The 21,909-nt window shown below is 34.9% G+C and overlaps 2 protein-coding genes across 5 annotated transcripts; one reads left to right on the forward strand and one right to left on the reverse strand.

The window, feature by feature from the left end:
• The first annotated feature begins 455 nt into the window (after window positions 1-455).
• Window positions 456-9,970, forward strand: LOC118682743 (uncharacterized). Of its 4 annotated transcripts, none has more exons than XM_070110884.1 (8): window positions 456-959; window positions 1,026-2,031; window positions 2,092-2,297; window positions 4,224-4,396; window positions 4,458-4,520; window positions 5,469-5,652; window positions 5,725-5,872; window positions 5,939-9,970. In XM_070110884.1, the coding sequence occupies exons 2-8, from the start codon at window positions 1,106-1,108 to the stop codon at window positions 8,154-8,156; spliced, it is 3,918 nt and encodes a 1,305-aa protein (XP_069966985.1). In that variant the 5' UTR covers window positions 456-959; window positions 1,026-1,105; the 3' UTR covers window positions 8,157-9,970. The 4 variants fall into 4 exon arrangements, with proteins under 4 accessions (XP_069966985.1, XP_036228050.2, XP_069966984.1 ...); XM_036372157.2 differs by having other exon boundaries at window positions 456-866; XM_070110883.1 differs by having other exon boundaries at window positions 456-2,031.
• Window positions 9,971-11,988: 2,018 nt separating this feature from the next.
• On the reverse strand, window positions 11,989-19,819 carry Cht2 (Chitinase 2). The gene is made up of 5 exons (XM_036372163.2): window positions 19,640-19,819; window positions 13,918-14,067; window positions 13,638-13,802; window positions 13,059-13,564; window positions 11,989-12,979 (listed from the first exon to the last, which is right to left on the reverse strand). The coding sequence occupies exons 2-5, from the start codon at window positions 14,006-14,008 to the stop codon at window positions 12,290-12,292; spliced, it is 1,452 nt and encodes a 483-aa protein (XP_036228056.1). The 5' UTR covers window positions 14,009-14,067; window positions 19,640-19,819; the 3' UTR covers window positions 11,989-12,289.
• Window positions 19,820-21,909: the final 2,090 nt, after the last annotated feature.

Genomic DNA, 21,909 nt, shown 5'->3' on the forward strand with positions numbered 1-21,909 from the left:
TTAGTTCATAGCTAGTAGGGTTTTCCATTTTCATAATCAAATTGGTTTGATTTTACGTTTCCACCGTAAGATCATATTGTAAAGTCCAAATTTATTGTTGTTGTGCATGCTCATTCATACCTGCATACCTTTGATGCATTCAATGTTGCACAGTAAGCAATTTCTGAACTACCTCTCTCATTGTCCAGGTACCTTTAGGTGCTCATTAAAAGAGGAAGAAAAATCACCGCAGTTGCCACGATGCTAAGCAGACAGAAAGCAAAGTAAACGCACCATGTATTTGAAGATAGTCAAACAATTGGTTGCTTGAACGCAATGAAGAGATGCCTAAGAGCAGCGAGAGTAAGAGTTGTACAAAGAAGTCAATGAAAACAAGTAGGAGCGCTCTGTCTTCTAACTTCTTATTATGCTCCCTACAGACTACATATGCTTGTATGTATGGCGAGTATCAACAGATCTACTGAGTAGCCAGTCTACTTTGGGTTGTCGGTGAGCAAGGCTCATATTATGTGACGGTGTTTGGCAAAGTAATTACATTTCAAGTGGAAGTTACGCTTTTCTTTGTTAATATTTATCATAATTGGAGTGGAATTTCATTAATTTTTTTACAAAAGTTGTGCAATTGGGTATTGTATGAGTGCTTGCACCGTTGCACCTGGCATAATCGTGGAATTTCTCGCAAGAGTTCAACTTCAGTAATACTTGTGCGTGCCTGGTTCGTCACGGCTGCTCCCATAGAGTCATTGTTACGACTTGGGAATACGTTCGAAAGCCAGTAAAATGTGGTTTTAATGAAAGGGTCAAACCGGTTTAATGTCACAATGGACGCAAACAACCGTGTGGGAGCATGCTAGTAGCAGAGCAACGTAAGATCAACAAACATTTTAGAATTGGAGTATTGAGTGCAGGAGTGTAATGAAATTATAATTACGTATATATACTCGTACATAAGTGCATATGTACGAATTGTGACTTTGTGTTCTTATGAAAATTATATGGTGAATACATAAATGCGCTTCTTTTAGATTTATCAATTGAATTGCCGCGTTATGTCGTCAATTATTGGATACGAGTATGATAACCAAAATCACGTATAGTACAAAACATGGCTTCAAATAACTTAAATACAAACTCAGTGAACCAACAACATCGACCAGTCGATGAATTGGATTTGGAGTTGCGACAACATGCGTCCACCAGTCATTCTTACCCGTCGAATTTCGTAAATGCAACTAATCATCACCTTTCCAGTGGCAGCTTGACAGAAAATAGCGCATCCTCAGTAGGCACGCAACAGCATCAGTACCATTACATACAGTATCCGCCATATTACTATCACATCGGTGGGCATGCGCATCGATCGCAACAGCAACAACAACAACAGGCACAATTTTTACACGCGCAACAACTGACTGGACTGCCGGAAGTCACCTGTCATTGTCATTGTTCTTGCGGTGCCCAGCAGCAACAACAACAATTGTGGAATCAAAGACAATATCAACAGCAAAATATAACGGCTTCCACGGCTACGATCGGCCAGAGGCAAAATGAGGAGGACTCCAGTAAAATTGTAGTGCAAGTGCATTGTCAATCAAATGATGACGCTGATTGCGAACGCGAACGCAACACGCAGCCACCCACCAAAGCGCAATCGGAGCAATCACTACTGAATCACTCGTACCAAACACTGCAACTGCAAGCGAGTACGGAGGAGAAACCTTTGAATGTGCTGCATAACTCCCAGTTAAATATCAGCTGCGATTGTGATTTGGAATGTACTTGTGGTGCGGAAAGGCTGCGGGGGACCGCCAGCGAAGCCGCTACTATGCATACTAAAACGGCTGCGAGCGATGACAATTTGGACACAGATGTTTTAGATAATCCATCACCATTGAAAAACCAGAAGCAATGTCAGCTGGAAGCCATGCTAGGTGCTGATGAGATCACAGTCAGTGAGTCGGACAACAATAGTACTATGATTAAGAAGAAGAAAAAAACGAGTGGTGCTTGCAAGCACACTAATAACGAGATGTAATGATATTTTTAAATTTTTATAAATTTATATTTTTTTATCTTATACGAGCATTTCAGAAACTCTTGGTGCCATATGCAAGACCAGAATTCAGCACTGGCCGCTGATCAAAGCTGTGACTGCCATTACAATTCTAGCCGTATAGAAATCTACAGCGATGGTGATAGCAAAGCTGGCCACGACTCTATTGATGATCAGCGGCCACCACTGCCTCCACGCCCACCACCTCCTCCTCGATTGCGTCATGCAACAATAACAGGAAATGGTGGGTAAAAGAATATATTTTACAAAATGTTTATTTCAGTTTTCAGTTTCGCTTACCGCTAGTCGCTTACCGTTAATTTCATGTATGGCTTCTTGAATGCAAATTTGAGGCACAATTTAAAAACTCTTATTAAGATACAAGTATATATATATGTATATATGTATATACATATATATATATGTATATATTAGAAAATACGAACAATAAAATGTTCAATCAGTTACATGAATTGGTAACATTCGTTTAGGTTGTCACATTTTAATATATATAGGTATGTATACTTCAGCAAGTCTGCTGACCAGCCTTCTCCTCCGATAAATATGCTGGCCAATAACAATATAAAAACAACTCGATAGTCCAAGAAATCTATGAACCTTTTGCTCGAAAGGAGAGTATTTGTCTTCTTCATGGACTTGTGATACTATGTTAGCCATTTTCGGAACACAAGTATATGTCGATCGTCATCGAAGAAGAACATCGGATACAGCATCTAAACGCTCTTTTATTTCGCTTCGTGATTTGCCTTCATCTCCAATCCAATTAAAAAGAAGAGCATCAACCCCTGCTGAGTAAAAGTGATAAAGTTGTCTATCAGTTGCAATTCCTGTAGGCATTACGCTTAATTAGCTGTTTGTGTACATATATTTGTGAATGTGTCCACATGTCAATTCAATGTATTGACTCTACTGATCTGCACATGCGCTTAAAACATATTCTTGTATCTTGCAGGAAAATTTTGACAATTGAGTGGTATAGTGTTAATATGAATTATATAAAGTTTTCTCTTTGGGAAGAAAAACAATTAATATTTATTTGAAACTTAGGATGCTTTATCCGTTTGTAATAATAAATAGCCTCTAAAAGATGTTCACAATTCTCAAGAGACTGACTTCACGTTATTCATGTTCATGTAATGTAGTTTTCACGCTACGATAAATTATGCCATAATACCTCATTTTATTATCATTATGTATGTTTGATAGCTTTTTTGCATCTTTTCATTTATCACTTCCGTAAATTCATTAGACGCTGCCTGCTCGATTTCCCGCCAGGCATTTGTGTACAGACAGACAACGTAAACATATTTGTTTATGAATATTAGCGAAAGCGTTAAGAGAAAATTCCTCAAGTGTACATTAAGGAAGGATGTGACGCGTGGTCCAAAGCACAGGACACAACGAACAAGTGTCTGACAGAGGAAAGCTTTTTGTTTTGCTAACGAAGAAAGCTTTCACTGTATTTGCGCCAACTCGGTTAGGTTTAGACATTCAGTATGTGGGCAGAACGTTAAAGGAGAAGTATGGCAGCGGATAGTTGAAACTGCGAAAGGATATTCGCTACGATACTCATTAAAATTGTGTATAGATACTAAAAATTGGAGCCAAAGAAATTTTACACAAACATTTTTTTTGGCTTCCAAAATATTTAAACGGGTTCATTTCGTTGTGAATGTAAATGCTGTGTTCGTGACAAAAAAAATATGCGAAAAAGTTAAATTTTAGTTAGTTGAAAATCTTTATACTAAAGAAATCGACGAGTTATTCATGTGTTTAAAATTAATTACGTGAATAAATGTAAATTTGCACAGGTGCTTCAAGCTGCGTCCTTTGCTTTATATGGCAGCAGCAACCAAAAAGTAAAAAAGAATTTAAGTTGCATAAATTCCTTTAGTGTTCGGCGTGTTACATACCAAAGCTAAAGCTAAGTAGCAGTATGCACGGTTATCCTGTAATGCAGTTTGTACAGTATAGTGTGCCGCCGCCTTGTGGTTGGATACCACAGCCTGACCCACTACGCAATATTGCCCCCGCGCCTACGTTGGGTTAGATCAATTGTATTTATATATTATTCAATGTTTTAGTTTTACTTTAATTTTAATTTGTAAATTTTGTTACTTTAATTTTTGTTGTTGTCATTTTTATATAGGTACTCATCGTCATGGTCCGGGTATAAAGAAATACGTTGTATGGTGCCTCATCTGCGGCGGCTTTTCGTGCCTGCTAGGCATTTTATTTCTGGGTGTTTACTTCCTATTGCACTCGTACACTATTACTGTCGGAAACTTTGAAACGGTACCCACTTTTGTGCCAGCAACAATGGTAATTCAATTATATATTTAATTGTAATATATAGGCAAATATCAAAATTTTTTCATTTTAGTTAATCCTAACTGGTATCTGCATAATAAGTTTGGCGCGCCGGCGGAATCGATACAGTTATTTGGTAAGACGCTCAAACATTTACATACTATGTACCTATCTAACTGCTTTCACAGATGTTGATCTAGTTTTTATATCCCCTAACAGGTAAATTAAGTTTACCAAGATGTTTGTAAATCCGAAAAGTAAACTTCGGATACACTACAATAGTCCGTCTGTCTCTCCGCCTGTATATTTATACTCTAATTAGCACCTGAATTTGTGAGATATTGATTTGAAATTTGCACACGTCCTTTTCTCTCCGCGAAGCTACTCATTTGTCTCAAAAAATTCGTTTTGTTACTTTACTTATACTTTTAACTACCTTGGTTAAAAGATCTTTGGCTTGACAAAAATATATATATATTCAACCAAAGTTTATCGTTATCTTAGACAAAGTTGCAGTCGGTCGGCAAGGTTTTGGCCAGTTGTTTCGATATTCATATGGAACTACTTTTATCAACTACCTCGAACGTGGTAAAACAATGAATGAACAATATAATAAAGCGTTATTGTGTCGATTGGATGTTGAGATCAAAGCTAGGCCATACTTTTAGCCCTACGTCTATATTTATGTATTTCTAAAGTTTATTAGTTTGACTGTAGTTTAACTACGTTAAAAATGTTATTGAAAAAGGTTGTATAAGTAGAAAATGCTTTTTTAAGTTTTGGCGCCGTTCTTAACCAATATCAAATCCCTAGCTTGCTCGGCTTCGTTATTTGTTAGTAAAATACTAGAAACCGCTACAACGGGGAAATTTGGTATAATCTATTTTTGTTCTCGTGTTTGAAAAACATGAACCATGTAATTTATTATGTAACAATATATAATATAACTTAAGTCCTTATTCATATTGTTATCATAATTCTAGTGTGGGTATTTAATTTACACATGGTCACATACCATATATCTAATGAAAATCAGTAGCTTTAACTTATTAACTAACCATTAAATGCAAATATTTCCTCTCAGATTAAACTTTCCGGTGTTTGTGGACTAATATCCGCATTGACATGTGCGCTTGTGACTGTCACAACAACCGTTCTACACATGAGTCGTTTGCAGGCTCTGCGTGAGTGCGAATACGCACAAAAGACACGAACTTGCACTTGTTATTCTGATTTGATTGAATCCCAAGTGGATCGTGTGGACAAAGGTAAAGCATCGTTCTTATATTGTCAATTGCTCACGCAACATTAATTCAAGTGCTTGTCCCTTTTATCACTAGAAGGTGTTCGCCTAGTATTTGATTCGCTGTCTGATTGTGGAGTAGTGCATGGCTCTCTCTACTCTTGCCTACGCGCTATATTTGGGCTTTCTGTAGCAGGTGTCTTGGTTGCTGTATTTAGCTGTATGCTCGTCTATCAGCTACTCAGGTTAGTAGTTTGAAAATTCATCTATTTTCGTTTGTTATGAAACTATTCTATAATTTTTATGTGCAGTCATGAGCGTAAAAAGATGTATTGGGAGCAATTGGAGTTGCGTTGCCGCTCATTATATACCAGCCAGCAAGGTCCGCCGCCAAATATGGCCGCTATGGGCGGTGGTCGCGGTCCGGTTTGTCGCTGTTGTGAACAATGTCATCTGCACCGTCAAGTACCGCTCCCAGCAACGGCATATCCTTGGGATGACAACGGTGAACCACGATTCTGGACAGGACAACCGCCTGGCAACTTTTACTCACCAAATCCGGGAGGCGATGATTTGCATATGGGCAATTCAGGAACGACATGCCGCGGCCATGGCGGTGCTTCAGGGGCACGTAGCCGTACGACTGGTTGGAGTTGGCCGCGTATGCCTTGGCAAAGAAATTCTCCCGTGCCCAATACAAGGCAATTTCGTCAAACACCGTCAAGTCCGGATTCACAGTACGGTTTCACAAATAATGCGCCCGTTGAGAATATGATGAATGAATCTGATACTGCAACAGACGTGGCACATAACACAACGGCTCCTGCTTTTAATGTTGTTGGTGGTGCGTTACCTTACGGAGTTTGGGGTCCACCACCGCCGTACAGTGATCCCAATAGTCCTGCTCGACGTGGATACTATCAATACATACAACCGAACTTGTGTAGCAATAATATAGCTATTACCAACAATATTAATCACAGTAATAGCAATATGTCCGCTGAAAATATCGTTGGTGAGCCGACTGAACAGCGCATGCCTTGCCTAAATCATCGTTCAGTTTTTTTGGAACAGCAACCACATCCACTTAATAATGGCAACAATTGCTGTCCATCCGCCAGTATGCGTCGTAATTTGGCAAAACGTCGCACGACCGGAGGTGCAGGTGGTGGTAGTGGCAGCGGTGGTGAAGATACCATGAAGTCAAAGACTGGTGGTGGCGATTATGAGAATACCCCCTCAGAAAGTGACGGTTGCAACATGCGAGATCGCTTCTCCAATACTTTGCCCACACGGAAGGTTAAAAAACGAAACGACAACAATGCCAAGGCCAACATCATTGGTAATGCAAATCCTCAGCCAGCTCCAAGACTTGCCATGCAACAGGCTATTTCTAATAATGACACAAGCTGTGCTAATGAGGTTTCGGAGTCAACACTTGATGATAATGAATGCATGGAGGAAATCAATGCCAGTTTGTGTAACGAAGAGATGAATATGGCTACACCAGGAAGTCGAACGTCCACACGTGTCAGTACCAGAGCAACTCTGCGTCGTAATTGTGGAATTGAAAACAATGGTTTCCAGTCGAATAGTGAGGTAGGCGCTGTGACCCAGTCCATTTCCACAGGAGAGTCTGACGCACTTGTGATAGCAGCAGATATGCATGGTACCGGTGATCCCGCCGAGTCAGAAGTGTACTTTGCTGATGTTAGCAGTTGTTGCAATATGTCTCTAAAAAACGATAACTACTATGATGAGGCGCATCAGACTACCCATCATCATCAGCATCAGAATAGCAATTGCAGTCAAAATAGTAGCAGTACTAATGAGGATTATCTAGCACAACGTTTTGGTCAGCGAGAAAATTCAATACGCAGTCGCCTTCCATTTCCACAGACGCGTAGCAATGACTACGAGGAAAATTTGAATACACACAATACGAAAGACATTAGTGGCAATGTTACACCAATTAACCAAATGCAAAAGGAAATTTCACGCCAAAGCATGTGTTCCGTAGAGTCCGAAGCTCAGACTGAATGCACCGACTTATCGCCGGCCACACCGTGCAGCAATAAGTTTGGTCAAACTAATTTTGAAAGTAAAATCATACCGATTAATGATGGCAGTGAGAACGTTCTGCAACCACGCACAACTGGTGCACCGTTGCCCAACTTCGTAGCCAAGTTTCCATATTCTTCGGAATCACAAAGTTTGGAAGCACATCGACGCTCCACAAAAGACATACACGATCTGATACTCTCTTCAGAGGCACACTACGAGGTGATTAACGACAATCCACAACCGACGCTGCCTTGTCAATTCACCGCACAACAACAAAACACGCGCATTAACAAACCACAGCCACAGCGTCCAACAAATCTTTCGGCTGGCAAAACAAAAGCGAAACATGGCATTAAAACACGTGATCGCATAGAAGTAAATGTGCTGCCAAATGAACGAGACTGGAATAAGGGGCCAGGTTTAGGTGGCGGTGGATGTGGCAATAACGAACGGAAATGCTTGTGAGAAGAAGTTTTCGTATAAAACGAGGTTTAGGAAAAGTTTATGAATAATAACATTAGGTCTGAAAGTTGAAAAGACTTTGTCGATTTTGTGAGAACAAAAGGTCATGGCTATTATATGGTATATACTTCAGAGAATGCTCTATCGTAAACCATACATACATTCCAATTTTGGAACTCATTTGGTTTATATCTCTAAAATTATTCATTATTTACTGTATGAAGAGCAGTCCATGTACGATAAAAACTAAAATCTATTATAAGAACGGGGTTTCTTTACTTAACAATAAGAAATGTAATTATTAAAAATAATTGCCAAGGAAGAGTATTTTCTGTTTTCGCATCGTGGTTAGGAAAATTTTGAATTCATGTTTAAAAAGGCAATTTTTGTATTTAAAATGGTAATTCCTGTTAACACGGGACAACGACACTTAGGTGATTAAGAAGTCAGTAAATATGTATTTTAATAAAAATTCCCTGAGGATTTTCCAGAAAACACACATTCAGATTCTCTCATTTCGTTTAACTGCTATATGAAAAAACATTAATTTCAATTTTTTTTTTTGAACACGAGCACTTCCAAATGTAACATTTTTTTTTAATGCTCCCGTTTGTTATTGGCGTCCATTTCATGATCACTTCTGCCATCCATCAGCTCCTAACGATCCAGTGTTAAACTGGTCACATGAAGATAATTGTTTTAAGGACTCAAATGTTCATATCTAAACTTATTTAAATGTGTAGGGCACACATACATATACTATACATAATAATTATATATCAGCTACAAAACATTTCTATATTTATTTCATTTTTGATTTTCGAAATATCTATACTCGCATATATATTTAAAGCTTAATGACTATATACGTGTATATATGTACATACCTATTTATGTACGATTTTATATAAGTTCGCGAAGCCACATATACATATATTTATATACAAATTTATTATTTATCCCATAAACAAATTCATCTACTAGATATGTGTTTCAAGAAGTATCTTCGGTGTCTACATACATATATTAAATTAATAAAACTTACAGAACTGATTTTACGCATACACAATATATAATATAAAGATACATATGTACATATGTATGCATTTGTTGTAAGGGTTAAGTATGTATCGCATATAATTGATAATAATTTAGTGTTATGCATAGACAATATACAAAGTTATATATATTTGTGTACGTACGTATTAGTTGTGTTCACAAGGTTTTACTGAATTAAAATATACAGACAGGACACTTACACACTTACACACTTACATACATACATATATAATGTTAAAAATGGTATTCATAATATATAAATATAATATAAATAAATAAGACCATACTTATATACATATGTAAACGTGTTGGTTCGGTTTAGTTTGAGCAAATATATCCCTTTTATATGTTTATATAAATTAATTGTTAATTTTAAGATTAATTTGTTAATTTGCTTAAGGTGATCTATAAGTTTAAGTTTTACTACAAGAAGCTGTATTCATGAATAATAAATGCCGGTGCATATATAAATTATACACACATACATAAAATTAACATATGATAAATACTAAATATCGAAGTATGAAGCTTTTTGATTCTAATTATTAATTGTTGTTTGTAATGAATTACAATTACTGTAAGTATGTAGTTAAATGCATATAATTAAATGTATGTACATATGTAGACTGTTAGCATTTGAATTTGTTATACATATTATATATACTATAGCTAAAGGAAAATATACTGCTGAGAGTATGTCTAAGAAATACATTAACAAGAAATAAAAATCCAAATAAATCAATGCGAAATATACAAAATTTTATTTAAAATCCGGGAGAAATTAATAAATTGATTATGTTTATATGTATATACCTTACTTTTTAGAAACCGCTCTGAGTAAATTTTTATATGCATGTATTATACTCGTATAAGTTAGTATGATTCTTAAAAGTAAGTAGAACAATTTTAAAGCAGATTCCCTAAAATTCATAGTTTTGTTCAATCGATCTATTATTGCAAATCTTTTAAAGATTAAAATATTATCAAATTTTGCTTTTCAATTCGATCCAACTTTTGAGATTGGCGTTCCCCTTGTTGTTATGCAACTAATATACTTATACTAGGTTGGCTGAAATTTCGTATTTACATGAGATGACTCTACAAGAATTATATATTCTGTTTTAGTTACACTTTTCCTTCTTAAGATACGTCTCTAAGTTTAACAATTGTCGGTTAATTGGTTCGTGAGTTACATATATATACATATCTTTTACGCAAGTTTTGTAATTTTCAAAAATAAAACACTACTATTTTTATACCCTGAATAGGGTATATTAAGTTTGTTACGATGTTTGTAACACCCAAACGAAAAAGTCAGAGACCCTATAAAGTGTTTGTATAAATGATCAGCGTGACGAGTTGAGTCGATTTAGCCATACCCAACCGCCCGTCTGTCTGTGTGTATATGGTATATGCGAGACCCTCAGTTTTGGAGGGTTTACACCCGTCCTTTTCTCGACAAGAAGCTGCTCATTTGTCCGAACGGCCGATATCGGACCACTACTTCATTTGAGGAGATATCTTCAACAAATTTGACATGGGTTATTGTCCAAGGCAACGATCAAGTCTTCGAAAAAATTGTTCAGATCGAGTCACTATGGCAGATAGCTGACATACAAACTGACCAATCAAAGATCTTGTAAGGAATGTTTGTATTTGTGAAGGATATTAAAGCTTCGGATCAATCGAACTTAACGGGTTTTCTGGTTTTACTTTTACTAATACCAAATATGAGCACTGAAAAGGAAGAACCAAGTGAACATCCACATGAGACCATTATTTATGTAGTAGATGTTAGTAATATTCAATGTGACGGGTGAAAAAACGGGTTTTTCAGTCTTGCAACTGGATATAACTCGTTACCACTTGCCAGTCAGAAAAAACGTGTTATTAATTTTTTTTAAAGAGTATATTTATTTAATAAATAAATTTATTTTTTAAAAATTTTGATTCCTTAGTTTTCGTAGCCGTGTTCCAGGAGAACCTCCGAAAAAAGATGTTTGACTTCAAAAACAAAACAAAATTTATTCTTATGACGTAATATGTATATATGATCGAAGGACCAGACAAAATTTGAATTTGTGTCTTGTGAAAATTTTAAGCCGGCGTACCGAACGGTTTTAAAGAAATTTTGCTCACCGACTCTGAAAACATCACTTCGAGTAAAACATGTTTAATGTTTTGTAAGCTGTTTACATTAACTTAAAATATTCTTACAAAACTATGTGTCGGATTAACTTGTAAATTTATGTACATTCGATAGATGTATGTATATGCAAAAAAAAAAATTATTTTTTGAAATTCATAAGTGTTTATAACCCCTTAAAAGTAATGACAAATATAGTAGTTTCCAAGCTGCTTAAGTTATTAAGTTCTGATTATAATAAAAAAGTTATACATAAAATACATGCAAAGGTTTTGTTGAAAAAATGTATATAAAGATCCAATGGGGTACAACAGTAAGATAGTCAAAGTACTAAAGACTGGGTCAACCACTAGTTTTGTTTTTTAGAGAAAACTTGTCTTCAAGAAAATCTGTTTTTTCAAGATTAAAGGTATTGACAATAATAATAAAACTCGTTCAGAAAAATTAATGAATATCAGTTTAAGCTTTTTTAGTTCAGTTAAGTTAGGCTTTTATAGTTTCATTTAAGTGCACATGCTACAACAATTTTAAATAATGGGCCACAAACCGTGAATATTCATAATTTTAAAAAGTACTTATGGATGTACATATGTATTAAAAACTTAGCTACGATGAGCCACAAAAGATATATTTGAGCCTCAGTTCTATAAAGAACAATATTTTCTCATTTTCGTTTTACTTTATTAAAATGTATATAAATGTTTAATTTACTACTTCTAGCGACTTTTTACAATTATTTCAAAACTAAAGCTAATTATCAAACATTTTATATATTAAGTACTTTAGGAATTTTTTAAGTACACCTATTTATAATATGTATTTAAGCATGTTTAACTAGCCATGACATAACAGAAAAAAAAAATGAATAACCCAAAAGTAGAATAAGATCTCAATGCTTAGTAAGTACAAAAAAAAAGTCTTAATTAAAACTTTATAATACTAACTGATATGTGAAAAGTACAAATGCAATGAGGTAAAGAAGACTTGTGTGCAACAATACTTTTCCAGATGCGTTGCTGTTCTTTCGGTCTTCTATGCTGCCATGTGGAATCTCATTATCTTCTATAGTTTGCTCCACTTCGTCCAATGCCAGTGTGGTGGCTTCATTAATAGTACGCAATAACGGATAGTTTGAATTGACGCGCTTCGGCATAATTGGATGCCCATTGCTTTGTAGATACTTGTAATCCGCATAGATGTCATCCTCAGGCGCACAGCTGCCGCGGAAATCATCAGTGTCTATGGACCATATCATCGTACCAGCAAGTTTTTTCTCGACAGCAAACTTGACTTTATTTGCAATTGAGCGAGCGCTATCGTATGTGACTACTTGCACTAGACCACTGAAAACATCACGTTCGGAGCGTGCTAACATTTGGGATGTTTTCGCATCCCAAGTTGTGGTCCAGCCTGAAGTTTTGTTGCTTAGAATGTTGCAGATTTCATTGTAACCAAGGAATCCATCCTCACGTGTAAAGGGACCTTGAAAAGCGGTGCCGTCCGTAACATCGCCTGCATTACCGTTTCGCGGTGTTCTAAAGGTGCGACCATAAAAGGGTAAGCCTATCACAATTTTATTTGGAGGTGCACCCAATTTCAGCAGATAATCAATTGTAAACTCCTGCAATTGAAAGCTTTTTGTGTGAGTATACCATATGCATGGTATATAGATTTGTGCTAAAAGCAATACTCTTACTCACCACGCTAAGTACATCACCTTCGGGCGCTCTGAGCGGTGCATTATAGCCAACTTGCTTATCCCAACTGCCATGATAATCATAACACATAATATGTAAATAATCGAGGTATCGTGAGATTTGACGCACATCATATGCTTGATCAATAACATTCTTGGCCGCTCCGATTGCTGACGTCAACAATAAACCATAATTATCGAACTCGTCTCTCAATTCTTTTGTAAGTAGTACAAAATTTTCACGATCTTGTGGGCGGCCACCACGCTGCGTTGGATATTCCCAATCCAGGTCGAGACCATCGAAATTATATTTACGTATGAATGTGGTGACTTGTTTCACAAAGCGACGACGCTGTTCCGGATCGGCTACTAGTAATGAGTAATTTTTCGAACCCTCATTCCATCCACCAATAGCCAAACTGACCTTCAAATGCGGATGTGTGATTTTGAAACCCGTCAAGTGTTCATAACCACCCTTACCGTAATCTTCCTTTAAGTCTTGCCATGGATCTGCAGGGCGAAAATGGAATTGCTTATGACATGGAAATATTTTGTTAGCAACAATAAAAGAAGTTATATTTACCCAAAGATTTAATGGCCGACTGTGTGATATCAAGGCCAGCAAAAGCATAAATTACATGTGTGCACAGGTTTGGATCAAAGTTATCGATCGCATATGCGCCATTACCCGGCCGGTAAACTGCCCACGTTGAAATATAACACACCACCAATTTACCATGGGTTGGTCCTGCATTCAGTTTTGGTTAGCGAAAAAAAATCGTATTAAATTTCAATTGATTAAATAAAATTGTAACTTTGTATGTATAAACATAAACCAAAGGTATTTCATTACAAATGATTACCTGTTTTTGCTGTCGCTGAGCACGCAATGGAAGCGATGACTAAGAGTGTAAGTATCAGCTTATTTCCGGTACTTATGTAAAAAGAAGCCATTTGTAAATAAAAGTTTTAAATAAAAACTTTGGCCTTTGATTTATAGGTGTTTTAATATCCTGGAATAAATCGAAATAGTTCAGTACTATCTTATTAGAATGCGGTACAGGTTCTTGATCTATTCTTCGAACGGTAACTTTTTACAAGGCAGTGTACTACGGAGAGGCAATCGCCATCCTTTGCAGAACTTTAAAACATTATCTAAATTGGTTTCGTGAGACTGCCAATTTTACTGCGAAGACGATTTATGTATATTCGAAATAAGCAAGGTTAACTGTGGCATTTACTCACTTAGTTGCATGCAGTAACAATCTTGTTATGTGATTGTTTGATAATTTGGTAATTAATAACATTATTTCTATTACTCTTACATATTATTATATTTTCTATATAACGGTTTATTTAAAATACATTTTAAGAACTTGGATATATGATTTTTAAACCATAATCTTAGGATTTGGTATTCAAACCAACTCTGTTTCTTGAATTGTTCAGTGCGTTGTAGGCAACAATAATTAACCTCATTTCTAAATTAACATTAAGGGAGTTTGTGCAGTTTTATTCTGATAACTTTATTGATATAAATATATAAAGTGCAAGATTGGGTGAAATTTAAAAGTTTGTTAAATAAGAAGTAGGCGTCGTTGTCATTCGATTTTTCCCGTTTTCACAGTGTCTAATAGCTATATTTGGGTAACTTTGCCCACCAAATTAGTGCGAGATCGATATAATAGTTTCACTGCTCCTATAAAGCCCTTCCTTACTATTTTGGTTGTGAAATTTAATGCTTGTGGCTCATTTATTCAGAGAGTTATCGAAATTTTAGTGGTTTTCAACATAACCGTTATATGGGGAGTGGGCGTGGTTATTATCTGATTTTACTCATATTCACAAAGCTTAAAGAGGTGTTACTTCTTCTCAGCAAGTTTAGTTGATATAGCTTTAGCGGTTTGGAAGACATGTACATTAAACCATTTAGAGGGCGGGACCACACCCACGCACGTACAGACGGAAGGAAAGACAATCTTTCGATATTCAGGAAAAGTTCACTTAGTAGCTATAAAATTTAATTGTTAGTAGTAGTATGTTTTTTCTTTTATAACGGTCCGCCTTCAGCGCAATGTAAAACTTTTGAGCGTATTACTCTCATGAAAAAACTTCTCATGAAATCAATTAGTTGGAGTTGGGTTTTCATTTATGGGGAGAGAAGTTTGTCCAAAGTTTAGGCGTTTGAAATTTTTTGTTATTATACCCTTAACAGAATAGTATATTAAATTTGCCACGAAGTTTGTAACAACCAAAAGGCAACGCCAGAGACCCTATAAAATATATAAATAGAAGTCGATGGGTCACTTCAGCTATGTCCGTTCGTCTGTCTGTATATACGCGCACTAGTTTTACAGTTTTTAAGATATCAATCTGAAACATACGTCTTTTTCTCCTCAAGAAGCTGCTCATTTGTTGGAACTGGCGATATCTGACCACTATAGCATATAGCTGCCATACAAACTCAACGATCAAACTCATGTCGCTACTGGAAATTTTTTTTATTTGGCGAGATATTTTCATGACTTTTGCCATATATTATATTATTGACCAAGGCAGTGCTACAATCCTCGAAGAAATTGTTCAGATCAGATCACTATAACATATAGCTGTCATATCATCAAATTGACCGATCAGAAATCAAGTTTTTTGTGGAAACCTTTGTATTTGTGAAGTGTATTCCAGTTTCGGAGCAACCGAAGTTAAACGTTTTTCTCGTTTTTTTTTACATTCAGGCTTCCTTTTCGGCCATGCCATGATATTGAAACAACAATAAACCCAAAATACAAATAATTATAACTGTAATATCTATAGGAAAAATAAAGATTCGGAACATCTGCATATCTTATATAAATGTGACGAAAATTACTGTTTTCAACAAAAACCTCCCTCACCATCTCACACAAATTGGTATATTTAAATATGCTTGAAAATATATACATAATTCGAATTTCATCGAAAATCTTAGAGAATAGAAAATTATAGGTCTCCATTTTTTTAAATTAACTAAGCACGGCTACATTTTAGAATTAGTTATATGAAATAATTAGAAGCAACTAAGTTTGTCTTGTTCAGAAAGAAGTTGATTGGGATTTATCTTTTAATACATATGTACGAGTATATATACATACAAACTTACAAAGCAACAATTTCTGCCGATGAAATTCCGTCTTGAAATGTAATAGCTTTATTGACATGATCTACTCATGATTGATTGTACAAATGTGAACTTCCTACTGTTTGTCACAGTTTGTATGGAGCTATATATATATGTACATATTTACAATACAAGAGAATTGCAAGAATGCTAAAATATACATGTTTATGTACATTTATACAGTTGTGAATTATTTAGGCTCCAATATCTTTCCAAAACGACTATACCTAAAGCCAGAGATAAATTATTTGAATCTTCGTTTACATTTCACTTCAATGCTATCATATACCTACAAAAAATTTCCCTTTGGAACGATTTTTACGATTATACCTTTTATGTAGGCTTTACCGTACAATATTAGTATACAATTAGTCTCTCATAGGTCTCAAACAAACAGCATCCTTTGGGACTAATCGCGGACTCATCCTGGGCTTGTCATAGTTTATTATTGCAGAGTTTAGTTATTTATTTTCGCAATATGAAGCAATTATTATTATTAGGTAAATGTGGTTATAGTGGAAATGGTCACAGAAGCATTTGAAATCGATAACTGAAATGGGACGTATGTATTAAAATAAGCATAATTCGTACTTCCTTTCCCACAATGTACTCAACTACCTTCGTGTCCGCTAGGATATCCGCAGAAACTCTCTCAATTTGTATTAACACATATATATTCAATATACAATATAATATGTATATGCATACGTTTGCGCACACAAATATCGATTGAATTGGTTCAGAAAAAGGCAATTAGCACTCTTCGCGTATTGAAACACTTGGGAAATACATAATTTAAATATATACATGTATGGTCAAGTCATATAAATATATTTCTGTGCAAGTAATATTAATGCATAAATGAAAGTATATAAAATAGGGTAGTCCGATGTTACATGAGATTAGCTTTAGTGACTAAACATCAGAGTTTTCGCATCAGAGCACTTCAATGCTGTTGATTATTCGCTATTCCTTTGATCAACATTACCCGTCCTTCAACAGACAACATTCAATGCATTTTAATCTGCACCAACAATAATCGCCGATTAAATATGTATATACATATATCTGAGGCAATATGTTAAAGTTGTTGAAATCGACCTAACCGAATGACGAAAATTTAAGTTACTCTAAACAATTTATTCAGAGGCTCGACATTGCATTTTAGTTGAGCAATACCTTTGAACTGAGAGGATTAGGTTATGATAGAAAAAAAAAGGTCAATGATCCCGGAATAACTGGCCTTCATAAAGCTTTTCAAATAATTCTATAAAAAGAAAATTATAGAATATCAAAGTTATCCAATTATTATATAGACTCTTAACCCTCTATATGGTTATATGTCTTCTAAACTATTTCAACGATTTCAATGAAAGTTGGTGTTGTCATTAGGGGGCAAGGTAGGCCATAGTGCTGAACACAATTAGATTTGAAAAATTTTAAATCGGATTAAAAAATCGGTTTTTAAGTTCGCTGTAAATTTCATGGTAATAAAGGTATCCAAGTATTTAAAATTATGTCATACGTTTTCAATATACTTCTACCTTTTCAACCAACAACAAATGTTTCAACAATAAAACAAATAAAAAAGTAGTTAAGCAAGTATGATTTACAAATTAAGTAGTTTTAAAACTTAAAAGTTTTTTACAAGTAGTTTTAAAACTACTTAATTTATATGGTCTTTTTATATGTACATTGAATTTCATCTTTCGAGAACAGTGAACCATCCTAATGCGTGATGATATGTAACAAAACTGGTTCGAAAACCGTTTGCAGTCGGTCAAGCTGTTACTAAATAAATTGAAATTAATTGCGATATTCTTGATTGTCTCCTAAGTTCTGCGTGTACTTGTAGCAATAAAAGCAACAAAGATCCACACACTGCATACAGATTGTACGATGAATAATCAATTGAATAAAAAGTGAAAGAGATTCTTTTATATAAAAGTGAGTATGTAAGTAGAATATGGAAAAACCACATAAGACAACATATACAAGTTTCAAATGTTGTAAATTAAGAACAAAAACACGAAACGCGAGGAACTCACAGCAAATTGCAACAGTCGTCCATTACTAAGAGAACACAATTTCATATTATTTTAGAGTTTCGTATGCTTCAACGGGAGACCCTTGTAATTCTTCAGATAAAAAATTAAGAAACTTGTATAGTTTTTGTACTATATGTTATATAGTTTACATATGTTAGCTGTTATAATTACAATATATACTTTTATAAATCTGCTTCTTGTCGGCAGAAATTTTTCGAACAATGCTTCTTTAGTTAGTAGGGGAAAACCACTCTAAAATAAAATAATCAAGTATTCCGTAAATTAAGTCAAAGGTAGCGATTCTGATTTCCACTCCTCGAACTTTGGTCTACACTAAATGTGTAGTGTATCTCTATTACTTAAATCATAATATAGATCTTATTTGTAGTATTCCTGACATTACCTTCCTCTAAGCTACCTAGTTCTTATTGTGCCAGATTTTAGGAAATTGCAGTGTTGTTTAACCTTCATCTAACTTACGGCTTCTAAAACCTATACATATATACCTAAGCAAATAAATTGCTAACTTTTTATCGGAGAATGGAAAAACGTGATCGACGTTGTAAAATATTTTTAAGTTGACACGAATCGTGCACATACAAATTACATACCACATTTAACTACATTTCGAGCTAAATAATTTAATTTACCAAGATGATATATTTCGATAAATGCAAATTTATACAGATATTTATGAACTATATTTCTTATTCAGAGCAGTGTTAACAAAACAAATCACATTTATGCTTATAAAACCGGAATTATAATATCTTGATTGGTAACCTGGTTAAGGCGGTAGTCACGCTGAATGACGTGAAAAATATTGAAAACAAATATTGAAATGTACTAATACGTAAAACGCACGCAAAAAATACAATGGACATTTTCGGTGCTAATAAAAGTTTTTGGTTCAATTTGAGTGGTCATAAATGCAAAAAACTACTATGAGGAAGTCCAATAACTCAAGAAAAATTGTAATGTTGTGGCTATCTACATACTTGTATGTACATCACCAGCTTCATTGAAGCGTTGCGCATGCGCCGTCGTTAGCAGGTGATTGCGTGGCGCAGTGGCTAAAATAACAATCGCAGCATAACACGAATAAGTACTTATGTTAGTATTTGCGCATACAAAGAGTCCACTTATGTATTTATATACATATCTATATGTAACGAATATTAGTTACTTATACACATTCTATGAATAAGTATACGAAATACATGCCCATCAGCATATATATTCAATATATTCACGCATACCAATTTCTAGCGCTAAGCACTATTTAGTTAAGAGTTATTTTCATCGAATTATTATAAACAAAATTAAAACAACCGAAAGTAACATCTCAAAACACTTAAATTTCAAGTATATACTAAATACCTTCAGTTATGTTTATTATGTTTCTTTTTTTATTAAAAATTTTTTTTTTTGTGGAGTTAAACTTTAACGCCAATTAAATGTGATAAAGAAAAAACCCGCAACAAAATCGAGAACCAACACGATTTCTACCGCTTTTGTCGCGCTCGTTTCGAAAACTGACTGTCCGCAAGATGGGTGATGGGTTTGGCCGCCGCTTATTAACTTTGACTCAATTTTGCTTGCTTGTGCAATGAAATTGGTTTAAAAGAAAACGAAATACCCTCTCTCTAGTCACAGTCGAAGACAAGTTTGATTTTGTGTCATAAACATTAAGGTGGGTAAAACAAAAACGAATGATATTTTTCGCTTGGTACTCTGAAAAATTGGTTGATAGACACCTCTAAAAAAGTCTCTCCAAGTTATGAGCTTACAATTTTTTTTCTCATTATTAGATAGAAAAATTCAAATCTCGCTTCCAACTACTTGAGAAAATATTTCCTTTCATATATTTTGTTGGTAAATTAATGCTCTACAAAACGGTCTCTCATGATTTTTTCGTAAACCAAACCGTTAAAAAGATATTAATGGTTGAAGTTTCACTATTTTCAGGCAACTTTGTTGTTTTCTTTTGAATTTTATAACTCAATAAAAATACAATGCCTTTGTAGACCATTCAAATAAATATTTTTTCAAGTAGTTGGAAGCGAGATATGAATTTTTCTGTCTATAAATAAAAAAAATTAGAAAACTGCAAGGCGGAGAGCCTTCCCATTACAATTTAGAGCTCAGGCTTGGAAAGACTTTTTAGAAGTGTCTATCAACCTATATTTCAGAGTACCAAGCGAAAAAACATTCGTTTTTTTACCCACCCTAATAAACATGTATATGTATATTAGAGCAGTTTGATTTACAGAGAACCAAAAAAACGGAAATTTTTATAGAATATATAGAAAAACATTTTGTAGAAAATATTCGACCCGAGCTAATGTATACATAAGTATATGCATGAGTATGCGTATGCAGGAATTTTAAAAGAAAAATTTCAGAGAGCTTGGCTTTTGTGTAGCTTCATGCCGGTATGTCCGCAAAACCATAAATGGGTTATTGTGTGCTTTAAAGTTTAATTCGCATGATTTCGCAGTGGGCTGACTATGATGATGACCTAACTGATAAAGTGCGTCAAATGTCTTCATACGTAAAACTGAAAATTTGGTGCAATTCATTTTTACTTTTAAGCTTCTACCAAAATTTATATATTATATACTGAATTATTGGAAAAGAATGTAATTGTTTGCAACATATTGGTCATAATGGAGAGAATTCGGTCAATATTGTGAGGTTTCGTAAAGAAAAACGTTAACAACTATCAGTATAAGCAATTAAAAATGTCTAGAACCGTTTTTACCAAGTTGTGCTTAGCTGACCTACAGATAGTTCGATTATTGTGAATGCGTGGCGAAAACAGTTTACAAATTTCTGTGTAAACACGCAAAGCTGTGTAAACGTCATGAGCCAGGTATGTGTGTATTCAGACGAGGACTCCTTTTGTCGCCCATACCGGTTTTCGTAGGCGAGGAAACAAATAGGAAAGAAGAAGAGACCGTGTCGCTCGTACTTGGGTAACATGCTTTGTGTTACATTACTTTTCATTTTGAAATTCCTTTCATGCTTGCAACAGCGCTCGATTTCAATGGAATATTTACCTTATGTTCCGTCGTTTAAATGTTATTACCTTTTCTTGTATGTAATATGCATATATGAATACAATTATGCCAAATAAATAATGATAATGGGCGACAAAATAATCCCTGTCTGAGCTCCGTCTATGCTTATAGATTTTACAGCTGACCGCTGTCATTTCCTAACCATACCATCGTAAAGGGCATATATTGAGAAAATGGCCGTTAGTGCTATAAAAATATGTGTGGGTTTGATAGGATATATGTATACTTTGTCGTTGAGCTATTAAAATTCGCATTTCTATTTCTCTCGTACAGAGCTTAATACGCGATAATTCCTCGAAATATAACCAATATTTTTTCGCACTTTTTAATCTTTAACAGCCAGAGTGCTATACGTACTTTTTTCAGGTAATTTTTACATGTCCCTAACATTAAGCAAATAATTATAAGTATATTGAGTTTGCCGCAAAGTTTGTAACACTCAGATTTTGAGACCTTCTCTGATAGAACATGTCAAGAATGATAAATACAAGATTACGCCAAACCCTACTTTGTGACGTAATTCTTTTGAGATGAGAGGAAGCAGAGAACTTGGATTTATATTTCTAC

The sequence above is a fragment of the Bactrocera oleae genome, chromosome 6 (genome assembly GCF_042242935.1).
Source record: "Bactrocera oleae isolate idBacOlea1 chromosome 6, idBacOlea1, whole genome shotgun sequence".
Lineage (NCBI taxonomy): Eukaryota > Metazoa > Arthropoda > Insecta > Diptera > Tephritidae > Bactrocera > Bactrocera oleae.

What these genes read in the sequence shown, in the direction of transcription:
- LOC118682743 (XM_070110883.1), top strand. Translation starts at nt 1,106, where the DNA reads ATGGCTTCAAATAACTTAAATACAAACTCAGTGAACCAACAACATCGA. An exon ending in TGCAACAATAACAGGAAATG is followed by an intron (nt 2,298 to 4,223) that starts GTGGGTAAAAGA and finishes ATTTTTATATAG; the next exon opens with GTACTCATCGTCATGGTCCG. An exon ending in GGAATCGATACAGTTATTTG is followed by an intron (nt 4,521 to 5,468) that starts GTAAGACGCTCA and finishes ATTTCCTCTCAG; the next exon opens with ATTAAACTTTCCGGTGTTTG.
- Cht2 (XM_036372163.2), bottom strand. Translation starts at nt 14,008, where the DNA reads ATGGCTTCTTTTTACATAAGTACCGGAAATAAGCTGATACTTACACTC. An exon ending in CTCAGCGACAGCAAAAACAG is followed by an intron (nt 13,803 to 13,917) that starts GTAATCATTTGT and finishes AACTGAATGCAG; the next exon opens with GACCAACCCATGGTAAATTG. An exon ending in GTCGGCCATTAAATCTTTGG is followed by an intron (nt 13,565 to 13,637) that starts GTAAATATAACT and finishes TTCGCCCTGCAG; the next exon opens with ATCCATGGCAAGACTTAAAG.